The sequence below is a fragment of the Coregonus clupeaformis genome, chromosome 21 (assembly GCF_020615455.1).
Source record: "Coregonus clupeaformis isolate EN_2021a chromosome 21, ASM2061545v1, whole genome shotgun sequence".
Lineage (NCBI taxonomy): Eukaryota > Metazoa > Chordata > Actinopteri > Salmoniformes > Salmonidae > Coregonus > Coregonus clupeaformis.
This window is the reverse complement of record NC_059212.1, coordinates 39054103-39074096: the sequence shown is the minus strand read 5'-3', so window position 1 is coordinate 39074096 and position 19994 is coordinate 39054103. Positions and strand designations below refer to the sequence as shown.

The 19994-nt window shown below is 42.8% G+C and overlaps 1 protein-coding gene, 1 long non-coding RNA gene and 1 pseudogene across 4 annotated transcripts; 2 read left to right on the top strand and 1 right to left on the bottom strand.

The window, feature by feature from the left end:
• The window catches only part of LOC121535501, an 84137-nt pseudogene extending 77228 nt beyond the window's left edge, over positions 1–6909 (bottom strand).
• A 4666-nt stretch (positions 6910–11575) lies between these two features.
• On the top strand, positions 11576–18598 carry LOC121535519. Its single transcript, XR_005994752.1, has 2 exons — positions 11576–11611; positions 17564–18598. It is a non-coding gene; the product is annotated as an uncharacterized LOC121535519 (long non-coding RNA).
• LOC121535513 (alpha/beta hydrolase domain-containing protein 17A) lies at positions 11704–16250 on the top strand. Of its 3 annotated transcripts, none has more exons than XM_041842651.2 (6): positions 11704–11919; positions 12617–12696; positions 12826–13235; positions 13456–13650; positions 14458–14637; positions 14926–16250. In XM_041842651.2, exons 3-6 carry the CDS (start codon positions 12829–12831, stop codon positions 15149–15151), a joined length of 1008 nt encoding a protein of 335 aa, XP_041698585.1. In that variant the 5' UTR covers positions 11704–11919; positions 12617–12696; positions 12826–12828; the 3' UTR covers positions 15152–16250. The 3 variants fall into 3 exon arrangements, with proteins under 3 accessions (XP_041698585.1, XP_041698584.1, XP_041698586.1); XM_041842650.2 differs by having other exon boundaries at positions 12823–13235; XM_041842652.2 differs by lacking the exon at positions 12617–12696 and having other exon boundaries at positions 12823–13235.
• Positions 18599–19994: the final 1396 nt, after the last annotated feature.

The following is a 19994-nucleotide window of genomic DNA, read 5'->3' as shown; positions in this document are numbered from 1 at the left end:
GGGGTGAGGAGGGGGTGAGAAGGTGGTGAGGAGGGGATGAGGAGGGGATGAGGAGGGGATGAGAAGGGGGTGAGGAGGGGATGAGGAGGGGATGAGGGGTGAGGAGGGGGTGAGGAATGGATGAGGAGGGGGGTGAGGAGGGTGTGAGGAGCTGGTGAGGAGGGGGGTGAGGGGGGATAAGGAGGGGGTGAGGAGGGGGGTGAAGTGGGGATGAGGAGGGGGTGAGGAGGGGATGAGGAGGGGATGAGGAGGGGTGAGGAGGTGGTGAGGAATGGATGAGGAGGGGGTGAGGAGGGGTGAGGAGGGGTGAGGAGGGTGTGAGGAGCTGGGGAGGAGGGGGTGAGGAGGGGGTGAGGAGGGGATGAGGAGGGGGTGAGGTGGGGATGAGGAGGGGGTGAGGTGGGGATGAGGAGGGAGTGAGGAGGGGATGAGGAGGGGTGAGGAGGGGGTGAGGAGGTGGAGGGAAATTATCGTCAGCAAACACACAATCAGACTAAAACCCATCTCCAGCAGTCAAGACAAAAGACTGCTGTGCTTCTGTCTCCCAATAAAATCCTTCTCCAGGTCTTTATTTTGGCTACAATGCCTTTTGGATGGGTAAAGCGGCAAACATTAGAACGAACAGACTGCAAGAAACTCCCAGCTACTCTCAATAAGAAGCAAGAAGTCAAGTGCAAAGATAAACTAGGATTTTGATAAGGTTTTAGTCAGAGTGAGGCACATGAAGTGGACAGCTACTTTCATGCAAATGAGCACAAGAGATAAGACACAGCCGTGGGAATAGCTGTCATCTTTCCAGAGGGTAGAGAAGACAAAGATAAAGTTATCGTATCCATATTCAGGAGCAATTGTGCACGGTCTGTATATATTTGCATTATTGTGATATAAAGGTGTTATAGTCAACTCATAAAGATAGTAAAGCAAATAGGTCTGTGGAAGTGACCTAAAGGCTACGCAAAGCATTTAAAAAGTGCTTTCCACAAAGGAGTAACTCTCCGTCCTACATCTGGAAGTTTTTATAAGAACCCCGTGGTATAATTAACCAATAAGGCCCGAGGGGGTGGGGTATAGGGCCAATATACCACGGCTAAGGGCTGTTCCTCTGCAATGCGGAGTGCCTGGATATAGCCCTTAGCCGTGGTATATTGGCCATATACCACAAATCCCTGAGGTGCCTTATTGCTATTATAAACTGGTTACCAACGTAATTAGAGCAGTAACAATAAACGTATAAATATACGGTCTGATATACCACGGCTGTCAGCCAATCAGCATTCAGGACTCGAACCACCCAGTTTATAATAAAGGTTAGGATTAGTTTTGATTAGGACCCTGTGTTATATTAAAGGTTGTGTTCCTCTCTTTATACAGTTCACACTGACTTTGCTTTGATAAGTGCAGGCCTTAGATCAGCCGTTCCCAAACTATTCTGGTGCCATGATGACCTACCTACAGTCTTTTGAATTTCCTTATGACCCTCAAGATGAACAAACAATATTTCTAGCCACAGCCCATTAAGCCACAACCCAAATAGGACCTATCTGTCACCTATTTCAGACCAGCCATTTGGGAAAAAGTGCCATAGATTGTTTATCATCAGTATCACATCCTGGAAGAATAACAATCTCCCATAGGCTCTAGCAATATGGCAACATGTGGGAAACATGAAAGGGTTCAGCATGAAATATCCACAAAACACCTACTCTGTACACACACACACACACACACACACACACATATGCACGCACACACACACACACACAAACGCGCACCACACACACACCTGCCCTTAACCATATGTGCTATTCGCTCCCTGGTTCTTTTTAATGAGAGTGTAGCAAAGGCGTCGCTACGCTAGGGGATCCAGGGTTGAGGGATATATGAGAGCCATATGTTGCAGAAGTGAATACACGTGTTAGCATCACTCAACGGGTGTGTGAGACCCCATACTGGGCGTCAGGCTCTCTTTGTCGTGGTCAGAGCTTAGGGCAGACATTATTGATGAAAGGAGAGCATGAAACTGAACATAAATACTAAAGTAATAATACATCATAAAGCAGACCATTTTATCCAGGGCAAGATAAGACGACTGCTAATATTCTCTATATGTGAGGCGGTACAAGAGGGCGACTGGAGCTTGGCCAAAGAGTGGCTTGTTTTTGGTACCTTCTCTCCTTACAACAAGATCTACATTCTGACGGGCATCAGAATGGCCTGCCTCCACGAGTCCAGCACCTCTGCCCTCTTCATGCTGAAAAATGGCTCCCTGGGGTCCTTCCTCCCATGACCCTGCTGGTATAGGTCACCGAGGAGAAGCCTGCACAGCCAGAGCCCTCTGGTCCTATAGACCCTGAGGTATACAGATGCTTAACAGGACAGCTTTTAAAATGTTGATGTAGTGCTGAGGAAGCTAAAGAAGCCCACCCTCTCAGTTCTAACAGACTGAACTGTCTGGGTAGCTATAACTCAGGACACACTCCCTCCTGGTCCATCTAACAGAAGAACATCAACATATATCATATCAGTTATGGGGCCTCTCTTAGTAGCCTATATATCATCTTCCTGTCACATCTGGATATTTCTAACCTGGATCGGAAATTCTGATTAACCCCTGCACTGCCACAGAATACTGTAGGGGTAGGATTGGGGAAACTCTGGAAGCTAACAGTCTTCAGGTCTCATGAAAGGCTACCCATCATGCACGAGTGGTTCACTGACCAACCTCTGTTACTGATGGATGAACTAGAGCAAACTGAATGTGTGAGACATTTTCAGCCACTCTAGTAGGAAATGGAGGTACTGTACACTAAAAAGTGCTATTTTATTATTCATGCCTAAACGCCTCGGTTTAAATAAAAAACAAGCACTTTTTACTCAACCTTTCCCTACCAAACAGGCATTTAGGAACACTAAAACAATGCAAATGGGTGTTTACACGTTTTACAGCTTAAAGTGAAACAGCATTTCTCACAATCTGCAATTTTGAAATCAATCAATCAGTGTTTACCGGTTGTAACAGAACTGAACAAGAACAAAATGTTTGCAATTGCCCTCTTGGACATTGACAAACAGACTGAAGCAAGCTTGCACATGTCTGGTAGAAATACTTATTTAATACATGAACCCATACTTGCATTCTTGGTATGCAGCGACAATGTAGCTACCATGTTGAGTGCCACAGAGCCCGTAGTTATAATCAATAAAAGTCATTAACAATCCCTCTGGGTCGTGCTGCACCCTCTGGCTCTACAAGGTTGCTTCAGCTGAAACCTTTTTATTGGTTTAATTCCTTTTCAAATCAGTTTCGTATTCATTTCATTTCTAAATTACATTTCAGTTTTTTTCTCCTTACATTAGGATTGAGTAATTATACTGTTTAATTAATCATTGATTAATAATGTATTGTATCACTGTGCTGTTAATAATTTGTTACTGATTCTATAGAAGAGGCTATAATTGTTTGGCTGTAAGTGGTACACAGTGTAAGTGTAAATGGTTTCAATTGGTTTTGGTGTGAATGTTTTGGTCTGTCAGTCAGCAGCTCTGTGATTTCGCCTTGGGTGAGTGCTATGTGGGATCATTGGGACGCCCCTACCCCGTTGAAGTTGATATTTAAAATGGTTAAGGTAAGGGTTAGGGTTATGTAAAGGTTATGGTTAGGGTTAGGGTTAGGGTATGGGGTTAGGGTTTAGGGTATGGACATCCCAAGGATCCCGGATTGCGCCGTCTAAAGAGAGCCTAAGGGATACACTGGCTGCACCTGTTGTTCCCTGTGCTGGCTGTGGTGGAGTGAGCACCTGCTCACAGGGCTGCTGTGTGGCTGTCTGTGTCCTTAGCAGGCAAAACAGTGAAACCATTCACACTCCCTCAGACTGTCTGCATGCCTCCCCCCCTCTCTTTTTTCACACTCTGTCTCTCTATGTCTCTCTCTCTTTATCTCTCTCTCTCTCTCTTTCTACTTTCTGTCTCACTCTCTCCTCCTTGCACTACCCCGTTCTCTCTCATCCTCTCACTCCCCATCTTTACTTATCTCTCTCTGCACTTCACTCCATGTCCCTCTCCCCTCTCTCTCTCTTCTCTCTCTCCTCCCCCTCTCGTTCGACACAAACATAAACAACTGCGACCAGAGGCTGTTAAAGTCCTCTACTGGAACTCGCTGGCCCTGAAAAAAAAGGGAGGAGCTGTAAACAATAAATAAATAATAACGGGTAAATCACTCTGCCGGCCCCAGGAATGGCAGCAGTAAGTGAGCAGTTTTCCTTGCCACTGAGGAACGTGATAGGTGCTTAAGGGATCCGCAGTGGGCTGTAAGTCTGATGGACACAAACATTGAGAGTGGGTGGTGTGTTGGCAGCCTGGGCTTTAGTGTACAGTATATTCAGCATCTCTGTCTTTGGGATTTAGCCCTATAAAGCTGCCTGATGTTGATCCCTCTTCTCTCAAGCCTCCCTCTGGTCATCACTATCTGGTCATGCTAGAAAGGACACAAGTACAACTCTATCTTGTGATTATAGCCACTAACCTTAACCTTACCCCTCATTAAGACCACAAAGCTCATCCAATTTGGTCCATTCAAGCATGGCCATCTAGTGACTACTGCTCCTTCTCCTTCACACGTTCAGCTCTTTATGAGAATGGTCTGACCCCATGCTATAACTTCCCTTAGGAATGGTCTGACCCCATGCTATAACTTCCCTTAGGAATGGTCTGACCCCATGCTATAACTTCCCTTACAGGCATCATTAGTACCTCCCACTCACAGTCAGAGATATAGAGTCCAGCAAACCCTGTCATCCCATCTCCAGTTCCAAAGCCATTACATTCTAGTAAGAATACACAATACCCACAGTTCAACGTCTAGTTTTGATTTACGTTTGGTTTAAATGTCAACTAACGTGAATTCAACATTAAATCAACTAAACATTTTACCATGTCATTGGATTTAGGTTAAAAGTTGGGTGAAAGAAAGACTAAATTCCTTTACGTTGATGACTTTTTGCAAATCCAATCAGTTTTCCACATTGATTCAATGTCATTTTTTTGTTGTTGAAATGACGTGGAAACAACATTGATTCAACCAGTTTTTGGCCAGTGTGTCGAATGTAATGTTTGCAGAACTCTGTAGGGTTCTGCTCCCACATCAAAAACCCTATGGACCAATCACAGGATATCTTGAGGGCATTTGGAATGAACAACAGCCAACAGGTGACCAAGAAGGGACAGTTGGGACGTACAATAAGATATTTAACTACCAATACAATTAAAAACACAAGCCTGCCATGCAAATGTCAACCACTACCCTTTTCAACCCAACTGGGTCTTGACTGGTCCCAGATCTGTTTGTGCATAGGCTAGGTCTTCCTACAGTAGGTCTCAAAGTGCTTTATATTGTTGTACACTCAGCCATAGCCCATGGAGCTACTGAAAGAATAATGAGCCAATCAATGCAATGAAGGCAGGCAAATTACCATATGTCTGACCTTTGGTCTATATCACTGAAAACCTTTAGAAAAACATCATTATTCAATCAACATCACTCTTTAATGCCACTTACTTACCCTGGTCAATTGGGGTTGAGAGTCACACTGTACAAGAATGACCCAACATGTAGGAATAAAAAAAAACTAGCATTATTGCATAGGATGATTAAGAGCTGTTGTTCCATATAGGATTAACATGTAGACTAATTGTCAACATGATTAAACTAATCAAATTCACCATTGTCATCCTTATGATCAGAATAACTGATAAGAAAAACTTTAGTGATCATGCCCACATGAAACTAATGGACTACATCATGCAAGTGATGGAACACATTATTATTTAAACAAAAATCAATTCATCCATGTCCAATTATGAAAACAATGATGCATTCAATAACACCAAGAACACAGAGCCCAGACAGTATAGCAACCACGGGAGACACGTACCTCAAAAGAATATGCCACAACACCCTTTGTCATTGTCAATAACCAAACAAAGCATTCAATGGCAGCTGATTAAACATAACATGTGTACATTCAGAGCACCAGCCACCGAAGGCACCGCCTCGGTAAAAACGATGGTACTGCGAACGCAATACCTGTTCACCATACATCCTCCACCATCTCGCTCTACCGCTTAGCTCACTCACCATTCACTGTGCGAGATGGACAGGTATGCAGGCGATGTCTGGTCTGTTGCCAGTCGTCCTCTCGTATGCAGACAGGTTTTCCTCCACCTCTGAAATCAACACAAACGGTGGAGCACGGCACCAAGATCTCTCTGGGTCTTGGTAATCACAATGCCTGAATGAGAATCGGCTATTAAGCTACCTATCCCCTCTGTAGCACCTGTCTCTTCCTCGAGCGGCTTCTGCGCGTAACAGTGGCATCCCCGTTATCTTCCAGTGAACGCGTCCAGACCAGTCCAGACCTTTCCAATAAACCTTTTCCGGGTAATAGCGAAATACGGTACCTGCAGGTGCAGTGCTTTTTTAATAGGCTACATTCCAGTGCCTTGTGTGATGAGGATATTTTTCCGGCACCACTGCAAATCACACAATGAAACGCAAGAGTGGGCTATACTCGGTGTAGAGGGGTAAGCATCACCTTCAAATGACTAGAAGGCATAGGCTATATGTGCAGACAAAATACTCATGAGTCTTTCCATTTAGTCTTAATTCATTCTCTCTGTCTGTGGTCCCCAGCTGTGCAGTCTTTCCAGGTTTGCATGCAGTGCTCCCTTGACAGCCCGAGAAAGATACTGGTCAAGCTCTCAGTTATCACAGGCTCAGGCTATAATGGATATATTCCTAGACACTATGTTGAGGACGGATACCAATGCAGAATGTCTCCTATATCCAATAATACATCAAATCAAATCGAATGTTATTGGTCACATACACATATTTAGAACCACCAACACAGGGGTCCATTTCAAAACGACACAGCACCCCACAATGCATGAATGGGGACGTCATTTCTCTCTCTCTCTCTCTCTCTCTCTCTCTCTCTCTCTCTCTCTCTCTCTCTCTCTCTCTCTCTCTCTCTCTCTCTCTCTCTCTCTCTCTCTCTCTCTCTCTCTCTCTCTCTCTCTCTCTCTCTCTCTATTTATCTTGCTCTCTCTTTCTTTCATGCACACATACACATTTTGGTTTGTTCTTGCATATTCAAATCTAGCAGGTATTTTGGTCATGAAAAATATACTGAGTGTACAAAACATTAAGAACATCTCCCTAATATTGAGTTGCACCCCCCCTTTTCCCTTCAGAACAGCCTCAATTTGTCGGGGAATGGACTATACAAGGTGTCGAAAGTGTTTCACAGGAATGCGTCCCACAGTTGTGTCAAGTTGGATGGATGTCCTTTGGGTGGTGGATCATTCTTGATACACACAGGAAACTGTTGAGTGTGAAAAACCCAGCAGTCTTGCAGTTCTTGACAACAACAGGTGCGCCTGGCACCTACTACCATACCCTGTTCAATGGCACTTAAATATTTGGTCTTGCCCATTCACCCTCTGTATGGCAAACATTCACATGTAACATGTAAGCCATTTAGCAGGCGCTTTCATCCAATGCGACTTACAGTCATGCGTGCATACATTTTATTTATGGGTGGTCCCAGTACTCTACCGACTGAGCCACACAGGACCACTACACAATCCATGTCTCAATCGTCTCAAGGCTTAAAAATCCTTCTTTAACCTGTCTCCTCCCCTTCATCTACACTGATTGAAGTGGATTTAACAAGTGACATCAACAAGGGATCATAGCTTTCACCTTGATTCACCTGGTCAGTCTATGTCATGGAAAGAGCAGATATTCTTAATGTTTTGGACACTCAGTGTATAACAAACACAAAAATTATCGAAAAAATATAAAAACATTAGGTTCTGTCTTTGAACACTGTGGCATATCATCAGGCTAGAAATGTAGCATAACATTAGGCTAGAAATGTAGCATATCATTAGGCTAGAAATGTAGAATATCATTAGGCTAGAAATGTAGCATATCATTAGGCTAGAAATGTAGCATATAATTAGGCTAGAAATGTAGCATATCATTAGGCTAGAAATGTAGCATATAATTAGGCTAGAAATGTAGCATATCATTAGGCTAGAAATGTAGCATATAATTAGGCTAGAAATGTAGCATATCATTAGGCTAGAAATGTAGCATATCATTAGGCTAAAAATGTGGAACAAACTGCAAATGTCTATTTTGGAGAATGAAATTCAGGTAAGGATCCAATAAAATGTTATCTAACAAAATTATTTTATAACCCATGAAGGACAAATCTGGGTGTGAAAATGTCAAAGATTAAAATAACCTAAAAACACTGCATAATAAAGGAACCACTGCTGGTGGAGTGAATAGAGTGAGAGGTAAGATGAGAGTGTGATCATTTCCCACAGGGAATTATGCTGTCATCGACTCCCATCGCCATCAGTGGAAGCTGTCAAAACTAAGGAAACAAGATGATGTGGGAGGACATGGAAGCGGCTGAGTGGCAGGTGTCTTCAGAAAAGCATCTCAACAAATAAGAACAGGGTAACTCTATAATTTTGGACAGTAATGATATATTCACTAAATCAAATTTGTTGTAGCCTATTCATAATATTCTGTGAGGTAGGAGAGCCAAAGTCATTGTTGTAAATTATGGTTTTCCTAATTACATAAATATCCATCTGTGACATCGTATCACAGGTTCTAGGACCATGAACACAGTCAGAGGCAGATATAAATAAATATATATATATATATATATATATATATATATATATATATATATATATATATATATATATATATATATATATATATATATATATATATATATATATATATATATATATATATATATATATATATATATATATATATATATATATATATATATATATAGTTGAAGTCGGATGTTCACATACACTTAGGTTGGAGTCCTTAAAACTTGTTTTTCAACCTCTCCACAAATTTCTTGTTAACAAACTATAGTTTTGGCAAGTCAGTTAGGACATCTACTTTGTGCATGACATAAGTCATTTTTCCAACAATTGTTTACAGACAGATTATTTCACTTATAATTAACTGTATCACAATTCCAGTGGGTCAGAAGTTTACATACACTAAGTTGACTGTACCTTTAAACAGCTTGCAAAATTCCAGAAAATGATGTCATGGCTTTAGAAGCTTCTGATAGGCTAATTTACATCATTTGAGTCAATTGCAGGTGTACCTGTGGATGTATTTCAAGGCCTACCTTCAAACTCAGTGCCTCTTTGCTTGACATCATGGGAAAATCAAAAGAAATCAGCCAAGACCTCAGAAAACAAATTGTAGACCTCCACACGTCTGGTTCATTTTCCAAACGCCTGAAAGGAACCATGTTCATCTGTACAAACAATAGTACGCAAGTATAAACACCATGGGACCAAGCAGCCGTCATACCGCTCAGGAAGGAGACGCGTTCTGTCTCCTAGAGATGAACGTACTTTGGTGTGAAAAGTGCAAATCAATCCCAGAACAACAGCAAAGGACCTTGTGAAGATGCTGGAGGAAACAGGTACAAAAGTATCTATATCCACAGTAATAATAATAATAATAATATGCCATTTAGCAGACGCTTTTATCCAATGCGACTTACAGACATGTGTGCATACATTTTTACGTATGGGTGGTCCCAGGGATCGAACCCACTACCCTGGCGTTACAAGCACCATGCTCTACCAATTGAGCTACAGAGGACCACATCAAGGCCTATATCGACATAACCTGAAAGGCCGCTAAACAAGGAAGAAGCCACTGCTCCAAAACCACCATAAAAAAGCCAGACTACGGTTTGCAACTGCACATGGGGACAAAGATCGTACTTTTTGGAGAAATGTCCTCTGGTCTGATGAAACAAAAATAGAACTGTTTGGCCATAATGACCATCGTTATGTTTGCAGGAAAAAGGGGGTTGCTTGCATGCCGAAGAACACCATCCCAACCGTGAAGCACGGGGTGGCAGCATCATGCTGTGGGGGTGCTTTGCTGCAGGAGGGACTGGTGCACTTCACAAAATAGATGGCATCATAAGGAAGGAAAATTATGTGGATATATTGAAGCATTATCTCAAGACATCAGTCAGGAAGTTAAAGCTTGGTCGCAAATAGGCCTTCCAAATGGACAAGCATACTTCCAAAGTTGTGGCAAAATGGCTTAAGGACAACAAAGTCAAGGTATTGGAGTGGCCATCACAAAGGCCTGACCTCAATCCTATAGATAATTTGTGGGCAGAACTGAAAAAGCATGTGCGAGCAAGGAGGCCTACAAACCTGACTCAGTTACACCAGCTCTGTCAAGAGGAATGGGCCAAAATTCACCCAACTTATTGTGGGAAGCTTGTGGAAGGCTACCCAAAACATTTGACCCAAGTTAAACAATTTAAAGGCAATGCTACCAAATACTAATTGAGTGTATGTAAACTTCTGACCCACTGGGAATGTGATGAAAGAAATAAAAGCTGAAATAAATAATTCTCTCTACTATTATTATGACATTTCACATTCTTAAAATAAAGTGGTGATCCTAACTGACCTAAGACAGGGAATTTTTACTAGGATTAAATGTCAGGAATTATGAAAAACTGAGTTGAAATGTATTTGGCTAAGGTGTATGTAAACTTCTGACTTCAACTGTATATATATATAAAATACAAAGATTATTAAGGAATTAAGGGTTTAATTGTTTTACACAAGCTACAGTAAAATACATCAACACAAATTACTTGGATGGCTCATAGTGCTTCCGTGCTTTCACAGACTACTAGTTGACCGAGTTCACAACTGACCAAAAACAGTAACAAATAAAACTACAGCATGAAAGAAAGAGAAAACAGTTAGCCACATTTTAACATAAACAGTAAATGTTTTTTAAATACATAGGCTAACTGAAAGACAATCACCTCAAGGGAGGACGGGTTCAATTATCTAAACAATGTCCATAGCTGGGGTTCAATATACTGCTTGGACACCTTTTTGTATTTATTATGAATCCCCATTAGTTGCTGCCTTGGCATTACTGCAGTGGCATAACTTTTAAAGCAATACATAGTCTGTCAAATTTGAATAAATAAACACTGATAAAGAAAGTAAACACATACCTCAGTACAACTGACCACACCGCAAAACATTTCTTAAAAACCGCAAGGTTCTCAAAATAGTTATCCAACAGACACAGCAACGCAACGACACCACACAGACTCCACAAACTTTGGGTACAAATGTTCTCATCCCCACACTGCTCTAAGGGGCACTTTTATACTTTTTGACCTGACCTCTCCCCTTACAAAAAAAAGATTGCTGTCAGAGTGCAGTATAACTTCAGTATGTGGCAAATACTCTCTCTCTCTCTCTCTCTCTCTCTCTCTCTCTCTCTCTGTGTCTCTCTCTCTCTCTCTCTCTCTCTCTCTCTCTCTCTGTGTCTCTCTCTCTCTCTCTCTCTCTCCCCCTCTCTGTCTCTCTCTCTCTCTCTCTCTCTCTCTCTCTCTCTCTCTCTCTCTCTCTCTCTCTCTCTCTCTCTCTCTCTCTCTCTCTCTCTCTCTCTCTCTCACACACACACACACACACACACACACACACACACACAGTATCGTAATACAATCTCTGAAAACGGCAACTTTGTGAAATGTAACATTGTAACCCGGCCTCTCACTTCACTGCCTAAGGGCTACGCCCTCTCTATCCATCACTTCCGGGTCTAGTCGGACAGGGTTGTGAAAAACAACAACTGATTGTCACGATATTTAGCTAGCCAATCTACAAATGACAGATAAATATAACATTATACAGAGTACACTATCCATGTCAGGTCCAAAGAAGGATTTTCGCAGTATTGTGCAGCTTTTTTTGATAGACAGGAATATTTTATCTTGTCTGCAACCCCATCGTGAATTGGTAAGTTAGCTAACGTTAGCTAGGTTAACTAAATAGCTAACTAGCTACTATAGCTGATTGATGTTTTGACACGTAGCTTAGCCAACTAGCACTTGCTGCACCACATAGCAAGCTATTTACCGATAGCTAGCTAACGTTATTGCAATGGTTTAGCTAGCTAAACATGTCCTCCTTTTCCAAGCTATATTTCCGTCAGCTACGTTAACGTTAGCTAACGTTAGTGTATCAAGCTAGCGAGTTAGCCAACGTTAACTTTGACTATCCGTATTATTGAACAACAATGTTTACTGAGTGATTCACCATAATATGCAGTATGATGTCGAAGCTTTACCTATCAGCTTGCTTTTCCTACTAGTTGTAGGCAGAGGTGGCTGTAACTAGCTAGGTTGCTAGCTAACGTGAATACATAGTCAGCTACGTTGTAGCTAGCTAACGTTAGCTTGTGAATTCTGATATTAACTTGCATCGTTGACTAGCTGGTAGCTAACGTTACGTCTTCCTATGCCTGCAAAGCTAGCATACTACGCCTGTGCTAAGAGGTCAGGACCTTTGTTATGGCATGTATCCACAGGGTCACCTGTTCAAACCCCACTGTGACTGACCCAACTCACATAATAGTATGGTAGTAGGCTAGCTAGACGAGTAGGTCTGTATGTGCTTTGTTCATAACTAGTGCTCTTTTTGCCCACTGATCAAGTCTGCTGAGTGACTTGACCAGGTGGTGTTGGCATCTTTGCGTGCCGTCTCATTCCAAGTCCCAGGGGAACCTTAATACAGGTAGATTCTTTTCTCTGCACCATCACAGATGCTCCGTCCATCAGTGTGTCATGTGTACTGTTAGATAAGCTGTTAAGTACACTTACTTTCCCTCTCTCACCTCCCCCTCCTTCTTCCTGTCTTCAGTAGAGGATGAACGGCCTGTCCATTAGAGAGCTCTGCTGCCTGTTCTGCTGCCCTCCTTGCCCCAGCCGCATCGCAGCCAAGCTGGCCTTCCTCCCTCCAGAGCCCACCTACTCCATGCTTCCTGACCCAGAGGCTACAGCTGCGGCAGCAGCCGGGACCACGCCTGGGGGTGCTCCCCCCTCTCTGGGGGCTCCGGGCCTGCGCTCCCGGCTGGGTGGTGGTGCGGGAGACAGAGGTGGTGGTGGAGGGGGAGGAGGTGGAGGTGGAGAGGGCAGGTGGAAGCTCCATCTGACAGAGAGGGCAGAGTTCCAGTACACCCAGAGAGAGCTGGACATGACAGACGTGTTCCTGACCAGGTCCAGCCGGGGGAACAGGGTGGGCTGCATGTACATCCGATGTGCTCCCAACGCCAGGTGAGAGAAGAACTAGATTAGTATAGAGATGATGGATCCGGACATTTCTCTTGCTCTTTTGCACAACAAGGGAGTTTGTGCAGGTTTTTCTATTTATTGAGATGCATAAATTATAGTGTTCTATTTTAGTGTTCTATTTTATTCTATGGTTCTAAACATCACCCTTTCCTCCCAACCTATTCTCTTCTTTCTTTTCTGGTAACTGTTCTACCTCTCCCAGGTTCACAGTGCTATTCTCCCATGGTAATGCAGTAGACCTGGGTCAGATGAGTAGCTTCTACATTGGCCTGGGAACGCGTATCAACTGCAACATCTTCTCCTACGACTACTCTGGCTACGGTGTCAGCACTGGCAAACCCTCAGAGAAGAACCTCTACGCTGACATAGACGCTGCCTGGCACGCCCTGCGCTCACGGTAAACAGCTGTTACACACACACACACTTTTGTATTGCTATCCTTGTGGGGACCAAAGAATTGATTCCCATCCAAAATCCTATTTTCCCCAACCCTAAATCTAACCTTAACCCTTAACCTAAACATAACCCTAAAACTATACCTAACACTAACTCCTAACCCTAATTGTAACTCTAACCCTAAACCTAACCCCTAACCCTAAAATAGCATTTCCCTTGTGGGACCGGCAAAATGTCCCCACTTGTCCGAATTTTCCTTGTTTTACTATCCTTGTGAGGACTTATGGTACCCACGCGGATAGGATAGGGTAGTGCTGGGCTGAAAACTGTACACACCGTTGCCCTTCAGGAGTGAACAACAAGCACGCCTATTCAGGAGTGAATAACAAGTAGGCCTATTCAGGAATGAATAACAAGTAGGCCTATTCAGGAGTGAACAACAAGTAGGCCTATTCAGGAGTGAATAACAAGTAGGCCTATTCAGGAGTGAATAACAAGTAGGCCTATTCAGGAGTGAATAACAAGTAGGCCTATTCAGGAGTGAACAACAAGTAGGCCTATTCAGGAGTGAATAACAAGTAGGCCTATTCAGGAGTGAACAACAAGTAGGCCTATTCAGGAGTGAATAACAAGTAGGCCTATTCAGGAGTGAATAACAAGTAGGCCTATTCAGGAGTGAATAACAAGTAGGCCTATTCAGGAGTGAACAACAAGCACGCCTATTCAGGAGTGAATAACAAGTAGGCCTATTCTGGTCCTCTCTGGGTGTGTATTTGTTTACTCAGTTATCTGTGTGTGTGTGTCCCAGGTATGGCATCAGCCCAGAGAACATCATCCTGTACGGGCAGAGTATTGGCACGGTACCGACGGTGGACCTGGCATCCAGGTTTGAGTGTGCTGCTGTGGTGCTCCACTCCCCTCTCACCTCTGGCATGAGGGTTGCTTTCCCCGACACCAAGAAGACCTACTGCTTCGACGCCTTCCCCAAGTGAGTCACACACACAAAGCACATTAGAATGCTAAATTTAGATCCACAACAACAGAAATTGTCACAAAGGCCTACATCCTTTGGCTATAAAGAAATATTGTGACTCCTCAGCTAAAAGCACGTTAGAAAACAATCGTAAACATATGACATGACAGAAACAATGACATCAACGACAGGTTATGAAGCATAACTCAAAGCTGCTTATAGACTCCTTAAAAACGGACTATACATGACTTTAAAACTTGAGTATAGACTGCTTGCAAACTGCTTGTAACCTGTGTATTGCAGCATAGAGAAGGTGTCTAAGATCCCGTCCCCGGTGCTGATCATCCACGGGACGGAGGACGAGGTGATAGACTTCTCCCACGGCCTGGCTCTGTTTGAGCGCTGTCCCAAGGCCGTGGAGCCCCTGTGGGTGGAGGGGGCGGGGCACAACGACATAGAGCTGTACAGCCAATACCTGGAGAGACTACGACGCTTCATCAACCAAGACCTGGCCGCAGCACACACCTGAGAGAGGAGGAGGTGAGGGGGTGTGTGTGTGTGTGTAAGGAGCTGTACAACAACATCAAACTACAGCCTTAAGTCAGTAGAAAAGGAGCATCCACTATGCTGTGTGTGTGTGGCTGTGTGTGTGGTTGAGGTTGTGTGCGTTGACTCATGGAAATGTGAGATGTTGATATGGACACCTGTCAGACACCTGGAAACGTGTTCCTAGAGACTTCCTGAGGCAGAGTGTTTGTACAATACGAATGGTCTTTTCTGTGTACAAAAATGTATGTACTACTCACAGAGTTGAAGATGCTCTCTGTATGGACCTGAGCTGATATCACTCCTCCCTGTGTCTGCAGTGGACAGCTGTCTGTCTGCTTTTATCTCTGTCTTTCTCCCCGTCTCTCTAATAATCAACATCTCTCTTTGGATTTCGTTCAACTATGTAGTCCTGTCCTAACTAAGGACTAGGGGAAGAATAGAACTGGCCTTTGAGAGTCATTGACACATGACTATAAGAAAGTCTGCTCTCCTGTGAGTGTGTGTCTTTGGCTGTAGAAGGCAGCCATTTGAACTTCTTCTGAGCTGAAGGTTGTGATAACTGAGTGAGGGTGGGGAATGAACGATGTACTGCAGTATTACTCTGACTAGTTGTTTGACTGTTGCCCGTTCATATTATCTAATGTGTCTGAAGCCTGAGATGAACATGGATAGTCTGATCCCAGATCTGTTTGTGGTCTGTTTGTGATCTGTTTGTGGTCACAAACAGATCTGGAATCAGGCCCATAAAAAATTAGCTAGTTTGTTTTCTTCTGTAAGGAGACCTCTGTGTCTCTTGATAGATTCCTAATGTGAAGGAAGTATTGTGGAAAAAAGGTTTGAGAGGCCTTTGGAAAATAATGTATTTTCATTTATATACAGTCTTCTCTGTAGCTCTTGAGAAGACGGTTCAGTTGACTGTTCTGAGGATAGAGAGAGTACGACTGATGGTGGATGGTGTCCATGAGGTCATCTCAACTGGCATTTTCTGTTACATTTGATCGCACAAATACACTATATATACAAAAGTATGTGGACACCCCTTGAAATTAGTGGATGCGGCTATTTCAGCCACACCCGTTGCTGACAGGTGTATAAAATCGAGCACACAGCCATGCAATCTCCATAGGTAAACATTGGCAGTAGAATGGCCTTATTGAAGAGGTCAGTGACTTTCAACGTGGCACCGTCATTGAATGCCACCTTTCCAACAAGTCAGTTCGTAGAATTTCTGCCCTGCTAGAGCTGCCCCGGTCAACTGTAAGTGCTGTTATTGTGAAGTGGCAACTTCTAGGAGGAACAACGGCTCAGCCGCGAAGTGGTAGGCCACACAAGCTCACAGAATGGGGCCGCCGAGTGCTGAAGCGCGTAGCACGTAAAAATCGTCTGTCCTCGTTTGCAACACTCACTACCAAGTTCCAAACTGCCTCTGGAAGCAATGTCTGCACAATAACTGTTCGTGGGAAGCTTCATGAAATGGGTTTCCGTGGCCGAGCAGCCACACACAAGCCTAAGATCAACATTCGAAATGCCAAGCGTCGTCTGGAGTGGTGTACAGCTCGCTGCCATTGGACTCTGGAGCAGTGGAAACACATTCTCTGGCCTGCACAGAGCCCTGACCTCAACCCCATCGAACACCTTTGGGATGAATTGGAGCACCGACTGCGTGCCAGGCCTAATCGCCCAACATCAGTGCCCAACCTCACTAATGCTCTTGTGACTGAATGGAAGCAAGTCCCCGCAGCAATGTTCCAACATCTAGTGGAAGGCCTTCCCAGAAGAGTGGAGGCTGTTATAGCAACAAAGTGGGGACCAACTCCATATTAATGCCCATGATTTTGGAATGAGATGTTTGACAAGCAGGTGTCCACATACTTTTGGTCATGTAGTGTAGGAAATGGTTGTTCAGTTTGCTGCTATTCATCTGTATCACTCACATAGGAAGACTATTCCTGATGACTATTCCTAATTAATATACCACATGACTATTCATCATGACTATTTCTCATGACTATTCCTGATGGGAAAGAAATGGCATTATAGCGTCTTATAAATATAACACTTTAACTGACTTTCTGAGATCTGAAAAGAATACACAGTCCTTAATTCACACTTATCCTCAATCTTTACTCATGCATTTTTCTCTCAAAGTAATAAAAACATGTATAGTGTATAGCAGAGCCACAGAGTTCGTCAAACTCCGTTAGAAATGTTTAATTTTAATTTTGTTCCATGTTGGTTCTAAGTCAATAACATGGAGCCAACATGGATGCCAGTTTCTTGAACATATGATACAATGTCTATGGTGTATAGGAGCTCTTCTATGGTGGCAGTATTGATCCAAGCCATAAATGAGCCTCTCACTGTTAGTGTGGTGCAGGTTCCACCACATCAGTACACACACACACACACACACACACAAGCATGATAAGCAGGTCTTAAGTTCAGCACTATTGTACAAAGCATCCAAAGTGTAGTTGAAAATATAATATTTACGTTTGTGTCTCCTTTGCATTATTGACTAACTGCCCCTGCCCCCAGAAAGGCCAGAAGCAAGGACTCAAGGAACGACTTAGTCATAGAATACTGAAGTTACTGTCTCTATTGAGGGGACACTGTATGCTGATGATAAAAACAATACATTACACTGCATGGGTGAAAGTGACACTTTGTAGGTGGCTGTTTTTCTATTATCATTTTGAACAGGTATCTTCCATTTTCACCGTATGCTGTGTGTCACCAGACCTAAGGTGGTGGATGTCCCTCAGGCTCCCGTGCCAAGGTTCTAGACTCTCCAGGGTTCTAGGCTCTCCAGGGTTCTAGGCTCTCCAGGGTTCTAGGCTCTCCTAAGACAGAATGAGACTAGAACTCACTGTCAGTTGTCATTACTGTACCCTAATGGGTTCTTGCGACGAAGGTCTCTGAATATAATTAGGAATAATTAACACGGTGGTTCATTGAGACTGAATAGAGAATAGTCTCACTTGACCCTATGATGACCCTGTGATAATGAAGTGAGGTATCGATACTTTGACAACTTTATGCATGTACATTATTTGTGTTTTGCTGGGCAAGTGTTGGGGTGGAGAATATAACTTAGTGTGTGTGATGCCAGAGGGAAAATTTAAACTCAAGGTATCGTAAAATATAGAGCTTTTTAAACGGGGGGTATCGATTTAGTTTTGTTTTTATTACTGAAACTAAACTAATGTATTGTTTAGACTTTTGCGCTAGAGAGTTTGGACGGGGTTAGAACATGAGGGTGTGGTTTATATATGGTTATTGTAGTTACCTATTCTGTTTGTATTATGATTTGTATTATGAAAAAAATTACTGACAATATGATGTAATGTCATTAATTCAGGGGACTGAATCTTGACCTTTTTATTGACAATGGAAAAAAAACAATAAACTATTATGTACAAAAATATGAACTTGCATTGTTGATTCTAGGTTGTAAAAACAAATTACTGAATTTATTGTGAATCCATTTAGTAATTACAGTGCATTGTGCATGAACTATCAAACATTTTTATGTACAGACATTCAAGAACTGTATTGAGAATATTTGTTTTTTTTGAATGGCTTAGAAGTAGCTTTTTTTAAATACACAATTGTATACATTGAAAGTATACTACACTGATTGATACAGTGCTAATCATGATGTACAATATTTCTGTTTCATTGCTCTCTTGGTTTTGAGGAGTGTGCCCCCTGCTGGCCTGTTAGTGCCACTGACAGTAGAAAGACGCCAGGGAGTCATTCTATTAAGTACTAAAAGTTATCTGAAATGAATTTACACTATGATATAATTTAATAATTTAATTTGCCAGCAAATTTGAGATTAAAGTAACTGCTGACTTGCATTATTCCTTTACAAAGAGAACAAAATATACATTACCAGTTGAGCTGAGACCAACAAATAGTGCAGTAAGACAATTGATTTTAGGAGTGGACTGACTGAAAAAACATCCTATGGAATATAGGCTACAACCCTACCCCCTCCCCCCCACCCCCCAAAAAAAACGTTGCTTTGTGTGAAGTCAAGGTTTTCCACATTTCTGACAGGTGCTGAGTGTGTCTGAGGTTTTAGTGATCTGTCTCCTCAACAGATAAGGGGATCCACATAAATATATAATAACAATTGCCCAGCTCATGAGACATTTTCATTGAGACCCTTTATATACAGTAGTTTGTTGTACTGTGGCTTTGGTATTTAGTCCAGTGTAGGCAGGGGCGGACTGGGACAAGAATTCGGCCCTGGCATTTTATCCACATCAGCCCACATCACTGCGCACGCCACCAGCTCATGTCCAAGCATGAATGCATGATTCAAGATATTTTGATGTGCAACCTAATCCAGTGATTGTCATGAATTTTGGGTTGACAATTAGACTATAGTTGCTATTTTACTGTCAAAATAGGACTCCAGAATTTCCAGATTTGTATTTTTTTTGTTCAATAGAGATTAATTACATGTTTTATGTGCACTAACTCAAATCATAGGCTAATTAATTTGTGGTTCAACACCTGAGGAAGTGGAAACTCAAAACGCATTAACTAGATCGCTAACTGGCCTCCTGTAGCTCAGTTGGTAGAGCATGGCGCTTGCAATGCCAGGGTTGTGGGTTCGATTCCCACGGGGGGCCAGTATGAAAAATTTATGCATTCACTAACTGTAAGTCGCTCTGGATAAGAGTGTCTGCTAAATGACTCAAATGTAAATGTAACTCTAAATATATTACCCACCACAGGAGGCTGGTGAGGGGAGGATGGCTCATAAAGATTGCTGGAATGGAGTGAATGGAATGGTATCAAGCACTATA